This window comes from Zingiber officinale, chromosome 1B (assembly GCF_018446385.1).
Source record: "Zingiber officinale cultivar Zhangliang chromosome 1B, Zo_v1.1, whole genome shotgun sequence".
Taxonomy (NCBI): Eukaryota; Viridiplantae; Streptophyta; class Magnoliopsida; order Zingiberales; family Zingiberaceae; genus Zingiber; species Zingiber officinale.
The window spans coordinates 115,706,108-115,727,957 of record NC_055986.1 but is presented as its reverse complement, the minus strand read 5'-3'; the positions used below and the strand labels follow the sequence as shown (position 1 = coordinate 115,727,957).

General features: G+C 35.8%; 1 protein-coding gene across 1 annotated transcript; it reads right to left on the bottom strand.

Moving 5' to 3' along the window:
* Positions 1-1,010: 1,010 nt before the first annotated feature.
* Positions 1,011-4,990, bottom strand: LOC121974686 (glutamine synthetase nodule isozyme-like). The gene is made up of 13 exons (XM_042525852.1): positions 4,838-4,990; positions 3,919-3,958; positions 3,722-3,825; positions 3,560-3,608; positions 2,970-3,076; positions 2,796-2,883; positions 2,418-2,546; positions 2,249-2,323; positions 2,076-2,129; positions 1,899-1,936; positions 1,633-1,792; positions 1,422-1,482; positions 1,011-1,318 (listed from the first exon to the last, which is right to left on the bottom strand). Exons 1-13 carry the CDS (start codon positions 4,909-4,911, stop codon positions 1,227-1,229), a joined length of 1,071 nt encoding a protein of 356 aa, XP_042381786.1. The 5' UTR covers positions 4,912-4,990; the 3' UTR covers positions 1,011-1,226.
* Between the last annotated feature and the right edge of the window lie 16,860 nt (positions 4,991-21,850).

Below are 21,850 nucleotides of genomic sequence, written 5' to 3'. Positions count from 1 at the left end.
CACATTGAGTTTGGCTAAGTTTTCAACTCCGAACGCCCGGAGGGGTTCCAGGCACCCGGAACCAAAAAAGTCAGCATCCTGTTGACTTTTTGATCCGGGTCTTCCACTTCAATCCCACTCACTTGGGTCCGTGTCTTCTGCTCTTGTTCAGCTCACTTGGATGATTTCGGCCATCTGAAATAGGACTCACCCGAACCCATCTTCCGGCCTTCTCGAGCAACCTTCTGCTCTGACTTCTCGTCTCTCGGAAACGCTGCGTGCCTCCTTCTCATCAGGCCAACGTACTTTTCTGCAGCACCTCGTCCCTTGGATGCACCGAGCTCGTCGACTCTCTCCCGTGTTATCGTTCTCACTAGCTATATCTTTCGATCGACCTCTTGTGCTTCTAAGTTCTTGTACACTTTGGCACAGGACAATAAAACATAACAGAACTTAACTTAACTTAACTTAATTAGATCATATTAAAACTTCCACATGGTATTTTCATATAATCAAATTTTATTTATGATCTTACGTATAATTTTTTGCATAACCTATGTAGATAACGATGAAGAAAATAATCGTTCTCTAAGCTCCATGACCCCGTCCTCGGGGTCATGGTATCGCAATAGGAGATTATCATATAGTTACTCACAATTCGAATCCTAACTACAATGTATTTACAAGAATTTTTTCTCCAAATAAGAAACACCAAAAGATGATGAGTTGATCATCATGTGTACTTCCCAATTAACTTAGTGACCAATGATTAATAAGGTTAATTAGGATTATGATTTTTTTTCCCCAATATTGTTGCCACTTGCCACTTGCCACTTGCCACTTGCCACTTGCCACTTGCCTTGTAAAACTCATCGACAATGAACATTTTGAAGAGCTATTCACCCAAAAATATTTACAATCACTTCGAGGAGCCATTACATCCGACTAGACAAGACACAGTTTGCCGCAGGACAGATGATAATAACTTTAACAGCTAGAGACAGAACATTATATACTTTAGAAACATCAACTAACACATAAAAAGACAACCAATTAACATTATCTGCGTTGTTAAGCGAGGATTCTTCATTGATTGTGTACATTTATTCTTGAGCATTCTTGAAATGCAGTAAAAATCACAAGGTAGCAATTACTGTTCCCATCAGAGCAAATGGCAAATCTAGACAAATACGGAACCACAAGAGAAATTAAGTTTGAGTGTTTGGGAACAGGCTGTTGCTTGTTTTCTATGGTTTCCAGAGAATGGTAGTCTCTGCAATCATGGAGGTAACGACATAAGGATCCATATTTGAAGCTGGCCTCCGGTCCTCAAAGTAGCCTGAGATGAAAACAGTAGATATTTAAGGTGATTTCTTAGAAGATCGACGATGAATGTGTAAATTCAGAAAAATCACAAGATTCCACATGAAGGAGAAGATTACCTTTGCCATTCTGTTCCGTCTCGCGACCCACCCGGATGGATGCACCACGATTGGCAACACCCTAAAGATCACAACAACATACAGTTGTCAGCTGAAACGTCTACTCTTCAGCTTAGTTTTGCTTCTATAAATATTTTTGAGGCTTTTTACGTTTGGTGTGGTCGGTTCTAAATGCACTATGTTGTAAATGTGAAAAATGATGCTAACATACCCATAGGAAGGTGTTGATATCAGCAGTTTCGTGTCGTCCAGTGAGACGGCGTTCATTACCTTCACCATAGGCAGCAATGTGCTCTTTGTGCTTCTTACCAAGCTTCTCAATAGCAGCCTTGATAACCTCGTATCCACCATCATTCCTCATAGATTTGGTACTGGAAGGAACATAAGATAACTTAGAGAATGCAGAAACAGATAGAAAAAGAAAAATTAACGGACCACAGATTTACAAGACATGTTTAAGAGTCTGGTTTTCTTTACCTGTAGTTTGTGTGAGCCCCTGCACCATTCCAATCTCCCTGATTGAAAGAAAACATATATGGTAAATACATAGAAAAGCACAACTATTTGGGTGGGCTATTTTCAGTAGTCTTAACACTACAGGAAAAGAAATGTAGAATGAAAAATCTCTATTCAGGAGGAAGGACAATTTTGTACCTGGATTGGCTTTGGATCAAAAGAGACAACCACTCCTGCAATTTCAGTGATCCGCTGTAAATGATTAAAAACAATGGATTAGCATGTAAAATTCTGATATGATAAAAAACATAGTGTCAATTACTACCATGCGAAGTTGTTACAAGGAAGCTGTAAGATGAAAATTCAAATACCTCGAGAATGTAACGCGCAGCCCACACTTGATCACCTGATGAGATGCCTACAGCAGGGCCAACTTGAAATTCCCACTGCAAAATAAAGACGCAAATTGTGCAAATTGTTAGCAAGATACAGCAATTAAAGTAAAAATATAAAAGTAAATGTTATAACAAGTAACGTTACCTGGCCAGGCATGACTTCTCCATTGATACCACTGATTTGGATGCCGGCGTAAAGACAGGCTTTGTAGTGAGCATCAACTATGTCACGGCCGAAAGATTTATCAGCACCAACAGAGCAGTAATATGGGCCCTGGAATAGGAGTTGAATTCATCAAAACAAAAACTTAAATAGTTCAGTGTTTAAATTAAAAGGAACAAAACATGTCCTAGATTTAACATAAAGCAACATGATCCTATAGATTCTAAGCTAAAATCTGCTAGTGGAATCACCTGGGCAGCTAAATAATAAACATCTATAATGTTTATAGGCAAACAAATAAGGATTGAAAAAGAAAAAAAGTGAAATCCTTACAGTCTAGTATCTAGTTGATTATTTTACCTGGGGACCAGGAAAACCACCAACAGGCCAGCCAAGAGGCCACTTGACATCCTTTTGCAAGAGTGTGTACTCTTGTTCAATTCCATACCTAAATGCATGAAAGACAACATTTAACCATAAGAATAACATCTCAGAAGAACAAGTTAAATCACAGATTGAATGAGTCAAACATACCATGGCTCTTCAACGGCAACATCAGGATGGCTAAAAACCTTAGCAGCATTGTACCTCTTGTTAGTAGGTATTGGCACTCCAGCTGGGGTATAACAGTCACAGATTACCTACAAGTCAACAAGAATATACTATATTCTGTCATATAATATATATTCACAAATACAATTGGAATAATTTGTAAGAGCAAATCCGAGCTATTAGTTGAAAATTTAATGGGATGGTACCAATTGTTCTACTACTTCTAACAATTCTTATAAAATTAAGACAATTGAACTGTTCAATGACATCATTTATACGAACACATTGATCACAACCTAACAAAAAAAAAATAAAAAATCAGTAAATTCATTATTTTAATGAGACCTAAAACCTAATAGTCAACGTCACTTTCAGTATTGCAAAGTGTTTAATGTTTCTAATTAAAGGGAACAATTTTATGATAATTTCACCAAAAATGGTCAAAAGGATTATATGGTTTCAAAAGTTGTTGATTTTTGAGTGTGTATACAAGACAATAATATGAAGAAAAAAGTTGAAAAAAGATAGGGACCACAAAGTGCAACCTAATGGAAAAAAGACAACACACTTACAAGAATGTTATTTCCTCTCCGGAATGGATCCTTGAAAATAGCTTGAGGACTGCATGATACGTCCAAAAGAAATCATCAACATGGCATGCCAATGAAAACTATTCACAAAATTGAACACCCAGAAACCCTAAAAATTAATGTATAGGAAGATAATGAACTTACTACAAAATCACTTCACTGTCATCGCCAGGAGCTTGTCCTGTGCTTGAACCATCATAGTTCCATTTTGGAAGCTTGGATGGATCAGTAACGGGGCCAGGGAGAGTCTGTAAGAAACAAAGCATGTGAAAGGTTTAGATCAAAAATAAAAAAATTCAACAAGAAAATGATAAGGAAAAAAGGTTTGTCTTCAAGCTCACCCTGGCCTTGCTCCTTATATCCAAACCAGATCCGCCGATCCTGAAATATATACCGAGACAATGAATTAGCACAATGATTTAATGGTGTGAACACTGATCCATCAAGAGTCTCGAAAGATTCAAGATCAAAATTAAACAAAACTTTAAAATCAAAGATCTTGAAAATTTTGAGAGTTGAGAAATGCTGGATGGATAAAAAAAAGTCTAATTTAGCCTCCACCGCTTGGAAACTAGAGTAAAAATAGGAGAAGCAAAGAATATTCAACCGTTAAATTGGAAAGCAACAAAAAAGATCCTTGAAACGCAGTAAAAAAAAAAGAAGCCTATTAAGCCCCAAACTCCAAATACTATCTAGAATCATCAAGCGTAAATTTAATAAACCTACCAAAAGAAACCAAAAATCTTAGTTATACGGAGAAAGATCTAACCACATATACAAGAAAAAAAATACAAAATTTCCGTTCTGGATCCATAAGAAGAATCGAAAATAAAATAAAGAAGAAACAAAAATCCATTTTCCTACGAGAAAGGAATCGGGGGAGGAATCTACTTGTCGACCACAAGGAAATAGTAGAGATCTAAGAAACGATAACCAAAATATGCTCGCTCATAGGGTCTTCCATACAACCACATCAGAAGCAAAGAATCACGTTCTATTAACTAAAACCCCAACCCACATGGCATAAGAAACAAAAATATCACACCTAAAAAGTACCAAAGTTAACAAACTTTCAACCGGAACTCCCAACGAAACCCATAAACCATTCAAGTAAACACCTAAAACAAGACGGAGAAAAGGAGCAGATAGCAAACAAGAACAGATAACGGAGAAGATCTAACTTTGACCCAGAAAACAGCAGAATAAAGAGTAAAACAAGAAGTAAGCGCTCCAGAGAAGAGGAGAAGAGAAGAGACTCACCATATGTACTCGGCGATGATCTGCTCAGTCGTATCAGAGAGGTTTAGGTTAATGAGATCCGTGAGCAAAGCCATAGCAGCAGAGAAAGGAACAATCAATACAGGGAAGGGTGATCGGAAATGCAAAGAGATCAAAGGGGTTTATATAGATGGAAGCCTCAGTCAATGGCTGAATTGTGTTATTGGAATTTAATTTAATTATATTAAATACAAAAATATACCAAAAAAATCAACTAATAATGGCCTTCCATTTTTTAGAAACTAAAAAAATATCCTAATTGCGTGCCTTCTTAAGCTCGCTTAAATATCTTAACGTAGATGATTGTTATCGAAGTTAGAACGATTCTTAAGCTTTATATGGTTTTAGGATCGTAGGTATCGAAGCTGAACGATTCTTGTGCTTTGTACGGCTTTAGGATCGATATAATCGTCCATTATTGATCGGCCAGAATAAACAACAAAACTATCATAATCAACTCATCAATTATATTACGGCAACACCACCTATGAATACAAAACATTCAAGTAACAAATATCCATGATGTAATAGCGGAGTAATTTCGTAGGTGTAGAGAATTGAAATCGGAATGAAAATTATAATATTACGGAATGAGAATTAGTATAAATAGATATTATTTTTAAAAATAATATTTGATTAGTTGAATATTTTCTATCTGAAGTATGATGAGAAGAAAATATGATAGAGAGAAATTATGATAAAAAAAAATATGATAAGAAAGAAAATATGATTAAAAGGAAAAATTGAAAAGTAAGTAAAAACATAAGAAAAGAATGTGTAGTGTGAGAGAATAATGAGAGATAAAGTAATATGGAAGAAAAATTAAAAAAATATATTATTAATTAAAATTTAATTCTAATTTTTATTTCTATCAAAATCTAAGGAAAAGATGAGTCCATTAGTTTTTTAAGCTTTAAATCTTAACTTTAAAAAATTAATTGATGATTTTTTTAATTATAAAAAATTTATTATCAATATTAGCCAGATGAGATGCCAGTTAATAAACAGATTTAAAAAATAAAAAATTAAGAAAACTTAATGTAAGTATTTATTATTTTGACCTACTATATATATTAATATTAAAAATAATTTTCATGCCAAAAATGTCTTTTAAAATCGACGATTCATTCATAAAACAGGGCAGGAGTGGTTCGGTGTTGTTGGGTCACATGGTAATTTTAAAATTTATAGGGTTGACTTGCACTATCATTTACTCCAGACCACCGTCCACCTACCATCTGTTTCATCAAAAGCGATAATAAATACGAGGAAGAATTTTTTCACTTTGCACCTTTAACTTTTTCGTTTCCCAAAATGGTTCCGGCTTGGTGCCATACAAAATAAATATTTGATCTATTCATAAATAAAAAAAAATCTGGTATTTAAATGCGTCGATCTGATTATTTAGTAAACTTTTTTATTTTAAAATTTATTCGGCTAATCAACGATCTTGATATTATATAATATTACAGATTTCTTTATATGTTTTAAAGTAAATTTAATTTTCAATTTCAATTTTTGTTGGAATTAAAAAATGGAAAAGTGGGTACGAAACGTATCTGGGTCCAACTGTGACAGCCAATAGACGGCCGGACCGGACAAGGGGTGAAAGATTCTACGGATTGATGGGGACCTGTCTCTCCTAATTTTCTACGCTTTCCAACGAGAACGTCAATTTATTTATTATTATTTCTATTGCTGGCTTTTTGGATTCTTCACGCGTCGTCGCCTGACAGTCTGCACGAATCTGTGCTCCCATTGGTCGAAATTTGGGCGAGTTATTTTTTTATAAAAAAAATAATAAATAAATTATATAAAGTACCCAGCATGGATCGATGTGTCCAAGGATCTACCATTTGTTTTTTTATTGTGATAAAATAAAATGGTAAAGATTCAAACCGATGTTGATTTTTGAAATTTTATTTTTCTTAGAAAATAAGAAATTCCGAAAAGAATATTGTTTTTCCTCGAGTTCTCGATGACTCATCCTAAGTTGTTGTATATGAGAAAATTATGTACTTTGTATATGAGGACGAATTAGTGTGGAAGGTGAAGGAGTCCACTAATTTACTTTTTTATTTTATCCGTTTTAAAAAAGATAAACATGATATTCCCAATCAGATCCACAATGTGATTTATTTTAAATTAAATAAATTATTGAAGTCTTTAATTTGATACTATTTATTTATGGGAAACACGTTTTCATGATCACATTTCTATTTTCGGATCTTTCTGACCTAACAATTTTATGGTTTCCGTTTTTTTATTCCAATAATGACAAATGTTCTTTGTTTAAATTCTTATTTATTTTTTAATTAAAAAACGTAAATCCTCTATATTAAACAATTTTTTTAAATGAACCACGACTGCAATTAATTAATGCAATTTTTATTAAACAAAAGTTAAAACACTAGTTTTTTTTTTTTGCATTAATTTTCAGGAGCGCAAGACGTCCCGTCAAGGCGCATAAAATTTATTATACGTAAACACGGTTTATAATTGGGCCGACTTTAAAGTCCAAATGGCTTATTGTAAATGTGAACCATAGTTAAGCCCGTGAAGTGTTACGGTGTCTGTTGACTCCTTGTGGAATGTGCATTTCCCCGTTTTTTTGTTTCTTGAAAAAAACTATGTTATTTGATCAGCTATAAGGGATAAAATTAATTTTGAAGATCAAATCAGTTCGCAATGGAAAATCTTGGGATGAATTGATGATATTGAAAAAGAGAAGGTTGAAGTAAGTTCAACTTTGTGATTATATTCTAAGACAATTGGTAAGGTGCTTGTATTTGATATTTGTTAAATATTGAGCAAAAGTTATACTTTACAAAATTCAAGACTTGGAAGCAGTTGATATGGGCTCCAAGTTTTTCTCGTCCTCTTAGAAATTTTATGATGGAATTTTCCGCTTTGCATGAGGTGGATTGATGTGTCTATTTTATATAGAAATTTTAATAGTTTTGATGTGTTTTTTTTACCAATGCAAATATTATTTTTGTGTTTCATTTCTATACATTTCTATTTTAAGATTTGTTGTTGTGCATTTCTTATTGCGTGGAATGGAGTGAAAATAAAGATTGAAGATCAAGTTGGGAGGCTTTTAACATGGATGATTATGCCCAGCAACATGACCCGTATTCCATTCGGCTTCTGATCTAGAATGCCCATACTCAATAGCATGTGTCGTGTTCAACTTCCAGCACCAAACATGGGCATCCGTGCCTAGCGGAACAACCCATGTTCGATCGTGCTCTGAAGCAAGCACACCCGACACGAGCGCCTTTTTGGGGATCTTGTGGCCGGTTAGAATGGAGATTGGATAGACGGCGCCCTCAATTTGATAGCTTCCTATGTATTCATTAGTTTCGCAGCGGAATAATACAAGAATAAATACGAATACAAATATAAACAAGAAAGCTAATCTAAAGACAATAAGGAAATGCAAATCGCTAACACGTTTGTTTACGTGGTTCGGAGATAACTTGCATAGCTCAAATACACATATCAAATACAAAGGTGAACCTAACTTAAACCTTTTGTCCAAACACCAAAACACATGGTCGTACAGACCATTGAGATTGCTCCAACAATCTCTCCCTTTTTGATGTTTGACAATATGTTTAAATTAGGAAAAACACAATAGCAAATAAACATGCTAAAAATAATGGACTTAAGTTGTCCAGGATACACACTTGGACTTACACCGCCGAATGGACTTACGTTACCAAGGGTACACATTTAGACTTACACCGCCGAATGGACTTACATTGCCAAGGCTACACACTTAGACTTACACTACCGAATATACTTACGTTGCCAAGGCTACACACTTGGACTTACACGGCCGAATGAACTTACGTTGTCAAGGCTACACACTTGGACTTATACTGTCGAATGAACTTACGTTGCTAAGGCTACACACTTGGACTTACACCGCCGAATCAAAAATGTAAACATGCATTGGAACCTATCATAAGACTCCCCCTACACATATGCTCCCCATTGAGTTAGGAATTTTAACACAAGGTTATTTAAGAACCTATCACAAGGCTCCCCTATACCTATACTCCCTATTGAGCTAGGAAGTTTACCAAATGCAAAGGCATTTAAGGTTTTTCCAACTAAACCTTACTTTTTCCCCTTTGCCTAACATTAGAAATCTTCAATAATATCCTAATTTTCGAAAAATTGATCATCAATTTAACTCTAAACTCATGTATTTATTCCCTATGGATCCCATACACCCAAATGAGTTGACCTGGTCACTAACCAATGCTGAAAATAGTTTCAGGCTGGTATCAGTCGACTGCTCCTATTGAATTCAACACACAAGATCATTCTGTGTTCGAAATACTCTATTACCAGTCGACTGGTAACTGTACTAATCGACTGGCACCTTAATTCCAGCTTAATCAACATTCTGAACCCAACTTCAGAAATATATAAAAAATTTCACAGATATCCAAAAATCCCCAAATTTTGTGGAGAGGTCTATTTTACCCATGTCTACTTGGGAAAAATACATTCAAAAGTGTATCTATCACAATCCCAAAATTTACACAAAACCTAAAACTAGCTAAATGGTTTAATTGAACCTTAACCTGAAGTTCTAGTTTTGGCTTCCTCTTGATGTATTTGCCCATACTAACCCACAATGCATCCCTAGCATTGGTTTATATGACATCTATACATCCAAAACTAATTATCATGTAATATGACTCCCAATATCATATTTCTTGCATGAAACATAACTCAATTGTGCTAATTCCCTAAGGTTGAGACTCAAATCCGTTTCTAAACTTTTTGGCACATTTCATGACTCTTCTAGACTTCCAAGTAAAACCCACTTGAGATCCATTGGTCATGAGTCTCAAATTGACTCTTTGAGCTCCCCCTAGAGCGCTTAGCCTTAGTCACCTCCCTAGGTGACTCATCCATAATTGTTAGGCCACATCAGTGCACCTCCGATGACACTTGGCCTACAAATCTAACCTTCTTAACCTTGGACACCTTGTCCTTGGTTAACTTCTCCTTACCATTAAATGGCTTTCCCTTGCCATGTAGTGACTTTTCCTTACTATAGTCATATGTAACTCTAGCATAAGACTTTCCCTTAGCTTTGGAGACACTAGATCGGTATCCCAAACCCGATCTATCATTGTTTGGTCTTTAGCTACCCAACACCATATCTAACCCTCTAGATCCAACCATGAATCTAGCTAGGGGTTTCTCCAATTGATCAAGCTTTGCCTTCAAAGCTTGATTTTTTTCCTTTCTAGATTCCTAACCCTAGAATTGACTTGTCCACATTGGACATTCCTATACCTACCCTTCCTAGGCATATGTCTCCCCTTCTTGGGATTAATGTCTTGGTTCTCCTTAGGTCTATCATTTTTAGATTTTTCATGAATTAGTCTCCTAGAGTTATCTCTAACATTCACTCTATTCCTATCATGATATCTAAATCCGAAATTTTACATGGGTAAATAATGACAATTATTCCTAGCATGTATGAGAGTATAAGAATTTAAATTTGAATTACACTTTAAATTAAGGTATACCTTCTTTGCCCTTGAAGTTCCCCCATGACTTGAGCTCCTCTTCTTCTTCTCCCATTCTTCAAATGCGCTAGCTTCTTGATCTCCCTCTTCTAAGGGCATTTGGTGTGGTAGTGACCTTTCTCCTCACATGTGAAGCATACAATGCGCATCTTCCTTCCTTGGATTTCTTCATTACTACAACCCTTGTTAGTATTTAAATTAACTTGAATGGGTTTAGAAGTTACCTTCTTCTTATCCAACGAACACCTACTCTTGTAGTGTCCCTTCTCATTGCACCTGAAGCACACAATGTGATCCTTTGACTTGTCTTCGATGGAGATGCTCACTAGGTTGACTACTTCCAAGACCTTTCTTCATCCATCTTGGCTTCTTCTTCAACCTTTGAGGATGTTTCCTCATCCATACTTGCGGATGACATTTCTTCATCCTTCTCCTCCTCGGAAGTTGAACACACGTCATCTTCCGATTGCTCCTCCTCCATTTAAGCCACTTCATTCCTTTCTTCGGATTTCTCCTCTTCGTGTGTATGCATGAGTTCTTCGCCTAAAATCATCTTTACCTTGCTCCACAGCTCATGGCCGTTCTTGTATTTACCTACACGACTTATCATGTTAGAAGGTAAAATATCTACCAAAATTGATATTACCTTTGAATTTGCCTCCGATCGTGAGGTTTGTTGTTCTGTCCAATGTCGTGGTCGGAGTCTCTTCCCTTTCTTGTCTTTTGGGATTTCGAACGGCTCCTTGATCACCATCATGGTGTCCCAATCCATGTCAAAGAAGACCTCCATCTTCATCATCCAAAATATGATGTCCCATAAGCTTCCTTCTTCATATTTCGACGATTCTATCAAGTCGGTCATCTTCTTGTAGTTGCTCTTCTCAGTGATTAGTCTAGTGAAGTAAGACCTTGGCTCTGATACCACTTGTTGGGGATCTTGTGGCATACTAGAAGGGGGGTTGGATAGACGGCACCCCAATTCGATATCTTCCTATGTATTCGTTAGTTTTGCAGCGGAATAATACAAGAACAAATATGAATACAAATACAAATATAAACAAGAAATCTAATCTAAAGAGAATAAGAAAATGCAAACTTCTAATACATTTGTTTACGTGGTTCGAAAATCACTTGCTTCTACTCCACGGCTATCCGTAAGGTGGGTAATCCCTCAATCCGTCGATGGATCAGTCCCCGACAAACTCCGGCTAGCTCACGTAGCTCCTTGTGGGTGGAGAAACCTCACCAAAACTCTCACAAAAACTCTTGAGACGCTAGGGCATAGGTACACTACTAATAGGGGTTAACCACCTCTATTTCGTCAGTCTTAACCAAGCTTCCAAGCCTTAGTTATATAGGTCATAGGTTGGAAAATCCTGCCTACCAGTCGACTGGTGAAAGTGTCAATCGATTGTCCTCTGTGGAGATTTGACTGTTACAACCCAACGGCTCAATACCAATCGACTGGTGAAAGTATCAGTCAATTGTTCCACACTGACCGAGCGAACAGAAGCATTCTGTTCGCTCCCAATCGACTACCCAGTCGACTATACCGGTCGATTGCTATTTCGATCAGTCAATTGGTACCTCGAGTACAGTCTCTCAGCACTTGGACCCTCACCCTTACGACTCACTTGACTCTTCTTACAGCCTTGACCTCTTGCCTTCAAGCCTACTTCCTTTAGCTCTCATCCCTCGGATGCATCCAAGCCCACGGCTCGTCCCAATCTCATCCTTCACGTATGCCTCAAAGTCGCTTCCCTCGGCCCCTGTCCTTGTTGTCTTGTCCACGGTCCCTTGAATGCTCCATCCTTCACCGGGCCCCAAGCCATCAACCTGAGTCATATGTGTATCCTGTAAATCTGCACAACTCAAATACACATATCAAATACAAGGGTGAACCTAAACACATGGTCGCATGGACCATTGGGATTGCTCCAACACACCCGTCGTAGGACATGGCCCATGTCAAGTCTCTGCTCCAGCACCTATTTAAGCTAATCCCTCCATTTTGACAGGGGATCTTGATCTAGGTGTTGGAGCAATCTATGCAATCCTAGGTTTTGATGTTTGGAAAAAAAAAGTTTAAGTTAGATTTATTGTTATATTTGATATGCGTTATAAGTATGCAAGATGCAGGTACAATAAGGAAAAGTCCAAGTATGATCTTGGAAATGGTGAAAGTCCAAGTGGAGTCTTGGTAGTGTATGTCTAAGTATGTAGTCTTAGCAGCATAAGTCCAAGTGTAGCTTGGCAAGGTTGAAGTTTCGGAGTGAGGAGTTCTTGGCAAAGGATGAAGTCTTGGAGATGAGGAGTCTCTTGGCAATGGAAGACCCGACAACAAAAGACAAGGTCGAAGGAAGCTCTTGAAGGTAACACGTGAAGGATGGGGAAGTATCCGAGGGACACAAGACTGATAGAGGAGGCTAGAAGGCAAGGTTAAGGTTGTATGAGTAAGGATAAATGCATGAGAGATTGTACTCAGGGTAAAATCTTTGGTTTAGGGTTTTACCGATCGATTGGCAACTAACTAGTCCACTGGGTCAGGGCACAGAATGTTTCTATGCTTGACAGCTGTGAAAACCAATCTACCGGCACTGTAGCTAGCCAACCGACACTATAATAGCCAACTGGTACTGTAGCAGCTACTGTAGCGGTCAACAGTTGTTATAGTAGTTACTGTAGTAGTTGACTAGTAAGTATAGTAGTCGACTAGTATCGAGTCGTTGGGGTTAGGGCTGTAAATAAGTTAAGTCGAGCAGAGCTTTAGGGTGTTCAAGGTTATTTGATAGGGTAACTGAGCCAAGCTGAGCCGAGCTCAAAATGAGCCAAGCTTTTAAAATGATTGTTCAAACTTGGCTTGGTTTATTTTTTATGAACTTGAGCTTGTTTGAAGGTTAGCTTGAGTTTAGTTTGTTTAAATGTTATCGAGCTCTCAATTCAAGCTTGTCTTGAGCTTGGTTCGAGCTTGGCTTGAGCTTGATTTGAGTTTGGTTCGTTTAAATGTTATCGAGTACTCAATTCAGTCTTGTTTGATTGTTTAAAATTTTTAGTTATTTAATTAGTTATTGAGCTTGATAATTTAAACTTATTTATTTATTTTATTTTATTATTTATTTATTTTATTATTTTATTATTTTATTTTATTATTTATTTAGTATATTGAAAAGAGTTTAATTAATGAATATGATTTATAAATATTGTTCACGAACGTTGTTCACGAACATTGTTCATGAACGTTGTTCACGCACATTATTCGCGAATATTATTCATGAACATTAAAGAGTTGAACACATATGTGTTTAACCTTATTTGTTTAGTTTAACGAGTTCTTCAAACTTGTTTGTTTAATTAATCTTATGTATATTGAATGAACATAAACAAACTCTTACCAAGCCGAACACCAAACTTGTTCATGAACGCTTAATTCATTTATAGCCTTTGTTATGGTGTAACGGTCGATTTTTTCATAGAGGTTAGTCGACTAGTGTCTTTACCAGTCGACTGGTGGCAGAAAACACATCTTGTATTTTTCTCCTGAGCTCTATTTAATAGAGCTCGGGGTGGCCGACCATGGTTGACAAAATAGAGCCGGTTAACCCCTATTAGAGTCTTCCAAGCTCTCGTGTGATCAAGCGTGCTTGTGCGAGGTTGTGGCTAGGTTTATCCACTCACAAGGAGCTACTTGAGTTAGCCGAAGTTTTCCAGGGAGTCATGCTATAAGATATCGCAAAAATAATAATACTAATTGTTATTGGACGAAAAATCTTATTGGATTTTTCGAGAATTTTCATATTTTTTTATGATTTAAACGGAGTCCGTATGACCCGTTTTGAGGGGATGGATTCGGGGTACAATGAAAGCCTGTTTGGAATACCCCTTAAATAGGAGTTGATTGAGGAATAAACTTAAAGGTTAATTAAGTTAACCTAAGTTTAAATCCCTAAAATCCTGATTCTTCTTCTCTCATTCCCCCAATTCCTCCCTTATCTTGCGACATTTCCTCTTCTCCCCCACGCACTGCCCTCTCCGACGATTTCTCTCCCAGCGACGCTGAGCCATCGCATTGTGGGCATTCCGATTGCGTCGACGCATCTCAGCCCACCGCCGGCCGAGTCTCCTTTCTTCCTCTCCCTCTCGATTTCTCTCTCACGGATGATCCGATGCACCCGACGCTGATGGAGGGCGTCTACTTTCCCTGACAGTCTCGGCCTCACTGCACCGCTTGAGGACCATTGCCAGAATCTTGAAGGTGTTGATGTTGTCCAAGCCTTCTCCAGTGGTGCGATCTCTTGATCGGTTGATCCTTGCGCGAGTTTGAAGGGATCCAGATCTAGGGCACAGCGAGGGGCCTTGACTCATGTCCCTAGCTGATCGATTGTTCCTCCTCATCAACTTGGTTGTTGGAGCGTGACCAATTACTCTACATCAGGCGGATTGAAGTGAGCGACATCACTTGGAAGCGACCGATTCAAGGTAAGCTTCATGCGGAATTTGTATGATGTCAAAGATCAGTTTCCCTTTGTGATGCTTGCTATCTGATCTGGACTAGGAGGAGGAGTTGGATCAGTATTGTGGATCTTCCCCTATGTCGATCACTGTCCTTCTCCAATTCTTGAAGTTGTGGAGGTCACGGGTGAGGATGGGGGTCTTTTGAGTTAAGGTTAGATCTGTTTGTTAATGGTTCAACAATTCTTTGCTGTACAAAATTTAGTTTTTGGATTGTTTCTTGGAAGGATGAGTGTGTGTGTGTGCACTGGTAGCTTCTGGACAGTGGGTGTAGAGCTGTGAGGTACTGGATTGGCTGCTATATCTCAAGGTAAGTGTTTACCACTAATTTTCTTATTAGGGTGCTACTCTATTAGGTTTTCTAATGGAGTGTAGAATTGATTCTTGATGTTAGTAGATGACACGCAGATTAAATGATGGTGTTAAATGGATTAAATGATTAGAATTTGGAATTTGGTTGTTGTGGATTTATGATGGAGATTTAATTTTATGATAGGTTGATTGGATAGAATTGGATCATTGATTTGGGGGAGTTTTAGAGATGATTACATAATCCTTAATTGAGTTCATTAGATTGATGTTGTGATGTGTAGGGATGGATTAGAATGCATGATGAGATTTGATTTATGGATGAATTTAGGTAAGTTGTTATGATGGATTCATGAATAGCCTATTCTAATTGGGTTGTGTGATTAAGGATTATTTGGAGGATTAATCAGAGATCAAATTGGAGTGAAGTTATCCTATTTGGGTTAGGGATTTTATTTAACTGTTAATTCATATGAACTTAGCTAAATAAAATATATATATATATATATATATATATATATATATATATATATATATATATATATATATATATATATATTGATTGATTGATTAATTGATGCAGGACTTGGATTCGGGACGAGCGTCTCGGCGTGAGACTACTTAACACAATCTATGTATAAAGGCGGGTATTTCTTCTTTGATTCTATGTAGATTTTTATTGAGCTTAGTGCATGGTTTATTTGATGGATTAGGCTGTTGTACCTTATATCGTGTTCGCTTGTTACTTTCCTGCTTGATACTTATGCTTGATCTTTAAGGTTTTCTAGTTATATCATATACAGTCTCTACTCTTGATATCTACTCTGCTATGTTCACATGTGTAGAGTATGTATTGTAGGGATTGTCGGGTTGTTTATATTATCATGCTGATTGTGCATATGACGGAGATTGTACGTAGGATGATATGTGTTATAGGAGTCATCATGTTGACCTTACATTTACATGTTGTATGTACGCACGTGTTTGTTATGTACTTTTGGAGTTGTGTTGATTGTATGTATGTGATTTATACACGTGTCTGATGTATTTTTACTGGAGGATACATGTTGATTGTACATGTGGGGTTGTGTATGTGTGTCTAGTGGGGTTATTGGAGATTTTTGGTTGACAACACATGTGTAGTTGCATACATATGTTTGGTGGGATATATGGAGGTATCATGACGATTATACCCATGTTGTGGGGCACTCAGGTGGAGTTTGAGTTTGCATGGATGATGACGGTGTCCATATCATGATTATATATATATATATATATATATATATATATATCATGTTCATCATTCATTGCATATTGACGACTATCGTCTCCCTTGTGGTTGAGAGGGTTGTCAGTCTTTTATATTTGTCCATTCGACCACTATTGGAGAGTGGTAGCTTGGAGCTAGTCCTGTCATGCTTACTCAGCCGCTCAGTGTTCTGTCAGTCTCGACCACTCTGAAGTAGTGAGTCTTGAGGGTACAGTAGTCAAAGGGCTAGAGATAAAAGGAATGGATTTTTGAAAAAATAAAAGGAATGTTTTCAAAATTTATTGACTTATTAATCGTCCTCCTGAACCTGAGATTATTTCAAAATAATCTAGTCAACTATAAATTATCCTTAACTGTCTAACCATTAGTTATTAACTAGCTATCAAAAGATAGCAGTGTTTACTTGGTTAGTCAGGTTAAGTCCTTTGTCTAGTTAGTGTTTGACTAAACTAGATTACTTAACCTGATCACTATAAATTTATTATTTAATGCCCAGACTTATATTGATGCACTGATATAAGCATCTTAAGTCCAGGCAAGCTACTTATGCATCTAACCCCTTTTCTAAGTTTGACAATCACAAACAAAGTAGCTCTAATGTGTTGGTGAGATGCTCAAGTCCTAAATCTATAAGAACATGCTTTCTATAGGTTTGATCTAGGCTAAGGCTAAAATTGATTTTGAAAATTCTAAAGCTAAAGGAATTTTGAGAAAGATGTAAGTAAATAATTTTACCCTAGAATTTGAAATTTTTGAAAATAATAATTTTTTTTTGAAAATGATGGTCCTAGTCTATGAAACACATTCCTAGTAGTTGTCGACGTAAATTACTAAATTCACTTTCAGGGAGAGGCTTGGTAAATATGTGAGCTAAGTTTGACTTGGACTCAATGTAAGTGAATTCAATGTTGCCCTTACCTACATGATCCCTGATAAAGTGGTGTCTAATCTTAATATATTTGATTCTTGAATGATGCACTAGATTTTTTGTTAGATTAATCGAACTAATATTGTCAATCATAAATTTTGTCTTTGTTAAATTTAAGTTAAAATCTTGTAGAGTGTACATCATCCATAATAGTTGTGCAATACATTCTCCTATTACTATATATTCTGCCTCAGTAGTAGATAAGACAACACAGTATTGCTTTCTACTAAACCAGCTGACAAGTGATGGGTCAAGTAACTGACATCCATCACTTGTACTTTTACGATCTAGTTTACAACCAGCATAGTTTGAGTCAGAGTAACCTATGAGTTCAAAATTGGGTGTTCTAGGATACCAAATTCTAACATTTGAAGTTCCTTTTAGATATCTGAAAATTCTTTTTACGTTAGTTTAGTGGGATTCTTTAGCACAAGTTTAGTATATAGCACACATACTAACTGCAAATAAAATGACTTATAATCAAGTATAGAAGGCTACCTATGGCACTTCTATAGTATTTTACGTTAACTGGTTTTCTATTTGAGTCATTATCTAAGGTTGTGTTAGTTGTCATTAGCATTTTTATTTCTTTGGTATTTTCTATTCTAAATTTTTTAAGTAATTCCTTAATATATTTTTGTTGGTAGACATAATTTCCTTCATTAGTTTGTTTAATTTGTAGACCTAAAAAGTAAGTTAATTTACCTACTAAGCTCATTTCAAATTCTTGTTTTATTAAGGTTATGAATTCTTGTAAAAATTTTTAATTAGTTGAACAAAAGATTATGTCATCTATATATACGTAGGCTATAAAGATATCTTGGTTGATTGATTTTACAAATAAAGTTGGATCAATTTATCCTTGGTTGAATCCTTTGGAAAATAGGTAAGAGGTCAACCTTTCATACCAATCCCTAGGTACTTATTTAAGATCATACAATACTTTCTTAAGTTTAAAGACATAGTTAGGATGGTCTAGACTCTCAAACTCAGGTGGTTGTTTTACATAAACTTCTTTTTTTATTAGCCCATTTAAAAAAAATGGATTTTACATCCATTTGATAAAGCTTAAATCCTTTATGGGCTGCATAGCTAAGTAGCATTCTGATAGATTCAAGTCTAGCTATTGGGGCATATGTTTCATCATAGTCAAGTCCTTCTACTTGACTAAACCCCTTAGCCACTAGTCTAACCTTGTTTCTAATAATTTCTCCACTTTCACTTAGTTTATTTCTAAATACTCATTTTATTTCTATTACCTTTTTATTGTTAGGTGGCAGTAGTAAGTCCCAGACTTCATTTCTTTCAAATTGGGCTAGTTCTTCCTGCATGGCTATGATCCAGTCTGGGTCAAGTAAAGATTCTTCCATCATTTTGGGTTCAATTTTTGAGATAAAAGATATTTGACTTAAATTTTATAGGACGATCTAGTCTGAACTCTTAGGTCTGGGTCATCAATTATTTGGTCAATTGGATAGTTTGGGTTAACTCTTACAGTTCTAGTGGTTCATTTACTTGAGGTTGATCTTCTTCTTTGTAACTTAGGTTTTCACTAGCTCCCCCTTGACTACTTCTACCTTGAACAAAATCAATTGTTTGAATCTGGATTTGTTCTAAGTTTTAGTTAGTCTCTTCAAATTTTACATTTGAGGTTTCTTCAATTCTTAGTATGACTTTGTTATATACTCTGTAACCTCTACTGTTTAATGAATATCCTACAAAGATTCCATTTTCTACTTTTGAGGTAAATTTTCCTAAGTATTCTCTTGTGTTAGAGTATGTAGGTTGCACATCCAAACACTTTAAAGTATTTAATATTAGGTTGTTTATTATAATAGAGGTCAAATGAGGTTTTATTATAAGTTTTATTTATTATGATTCTATTTTGTACATAGGATGTTGTGCTAACAGCTTCTGTCTAAAAATATTTTGATAATTTATATTCATTTAACATTGTCCTAGAGGCTTCAAGTAGAGTTCTATTCTTTCTTTCTACTATTCCATTTTGTTGGGATGTCGTAGGGTAAGAAAATTCGGGTGCTTATTTTATTAGGGTCTAGGCATAGGCTAATGGCCTATGCCTTGTGCTGGCATTCTAACGTGGCTAATGATATCAGTGTTCATGTCTTAGCCTTGACTATATCATCATTACCCTGTTTAGATAAATCTCAACATGTTGACGATTCTACTTCACTTATGCCTAGAAATCAAGGGCATTCCAAATTTCAAGTTAACATATAAGATATATGCATCCTAACACAGAAGTGCCCAGTTGGTCAGTGCCCAGTTTCATTTACAGTCGCTTCACATTTTCTTAGAAAAGTTCAGCTCGGAAAAAAATAGACCCCTGCAGACATGTTTTATTCTTTTATTTAAAAAACAATACATTTTTCAACCAAAAAACAATTAATTTATTTGTCTGCAAAATTTTAGGAATGAATTGGGGCAGATTGGGCCCACATGCCGGCCCATTCTGGCCCACAAAACTGGGCAGACACAATGTATTGTTTAATTAGTGAAACGTTTATATTTTAATTCAAAAAAATTGAAAAATAAATATTTTTCCATTAACTTAATAATATTTTTTAAACTCGTAATATAAAATCCTAATTCTTTTACTACTAGATCACTAATTAAATAACTCTTAGAACCATAAGTACTATATATTTCTCTAAACTAAAATTAAGCAAACCCATTAATTTTATCTATATATCATTTTCTTTTATATCCATTGTTAATTTGTTGTCGGCTCCTCCTTTTCCTCATATTAAATTTCATCATATTCCAATCCAACGATATGGTTCCAGTTGAACTCAACTGTGCAACAGCATGTTCTTTTTTAGCTACTTCTACAAAGGCACCCTTCATTTGTTTGTGTCTCCTCAAGACAAGCTTTTTGAGATGTAACTACACTCTTCCTTTCTTTCTTCCTACTCAACAAATAATTCATTACAAACTATTAACTTATAAAGCCAATACGACAACATGCATACTACATTGATCTATATATGTAAAATATTTTTCTATAATTAAAAATATTTTGTTTTTTTTCCTTGCTAAGAGGATATATATAAAAGGGAGGCTAGCTCATACGTAAGGAAGACTCGAGAATAAGGAAGAAGAGGACTGATCGATCGAAAAGTTGATGATTGATGAATAAACTAGATGAATGAGATATGTGGGCAAGGAGGGAGAAAGGCGACGTACCGACCGACGAGGATGAAATAACTTACATATATTTAAATTTTGAAGGCATTAATTTATAAAGAATTAATAAATGGAGGTTGATTTTAGATGTAGCTAGCCCAATTGATCATTTAATTAGTTCTTCTCCACTTCTTTGTTTCAGCTCTTTTGTCTTTTGATGATGATGAAGGGTGAGGGTGATGGGAGCTGTCCATGTCCAAAAAGTGGCTTTGTCTGGTGATTAAGAAGAATTTGAGGTGCAAGATGCCAAAAAAGAGAACATAAGAGGTACCTTGCCGTTATTTGCATATACTTGGAGTTATTTGTAATGTTGACTTGTTCTATTTGAATTATGTGCATGTGTAAACAAAGGAATATAATATCTTTTTATCTTTTAAGAATAACATTAATTAATGTATTTTAAATAAATAAATAATTTAATTAACACATTTGTTAGTAGACCAAATAACTAAGATAGACATTAAGTTCACCTCATGTTAGGCCATCTTAGAGTACATTGTCTCATTATGCAATTCACCCCTTTTGAGTCATAAACTTTATGAGTTCTATATGCACTCTATTAGTGTTATTGACAAATTACCTTAAATTATTTACTAAACATATCAAAATTATCTAGTCAAACACGACCACTTGTGAGTTTAATTCGTTACATCAACAAAGATAAGGAGACACAATGTCCTTATGTGTGTACTCGACCCATGAGTTGTTTCATGGAATCAACTAAAATATTTTCTTTTTTCTCCCCCTCCCCAATTATTTTGTCCCCTTATCAGGTCCACTCGCCCCACAAGTTGGCATGTTCGGGTCTACTATCACCATAGTTTAATCCATCGAGATGACAAAATGCTCCTAAATTCTATGAAGGTTTCCTCTTCTTCCTCCCTCATCCTCATCCTTATGATGGTTCGAAATAGAGAAGGAATAAGATGATATAGAAAAGGCCAAGAGGACATGAAATAAGGGGCTTCAAAATTTTGTTGTTGGAACATTCTCAATCTCACTTAGTTACCTCCCAAACGAGTTCATCACCCTAACTTATTTACTTCCAAACTTATAGTGGATGGGTGGGACCTTCTTTTCAAGAATACAAAGATATAATTTTGGTTGCGAAGTATGTTGGGAATATAATAATCAAAGTTTCATATTAAAAATATACGAAAAGATCATAGATTTATAAAATGAAAGATATCTTCCTTGAGATTATGTCTCTT

Bases quoted from the DNA above. Each gene is read 5' to 3' on its own strand.
- LOC121974686 (XM_042525852.1), bottom strand. From the start codon at position 4,911: ATGGCTTTGCTCACGGATCTCATTAACCTAAACCTCTCTGATACGACT. The intron at 3,959-4,837 runs GTGAGTCTCTTC...TATATATTTCAG, and splicing joins ATCATCGCCGAGTACATATG to GATCGGCGGATCTGGTTTGG. The intron at 1,937-2,075 runs GTACAAAATTGT...TCTTTCAATCAG, and splicing joins TTGATCCAAAGCCAATCCAG to GGAGATTGGAATGGTGCAGG.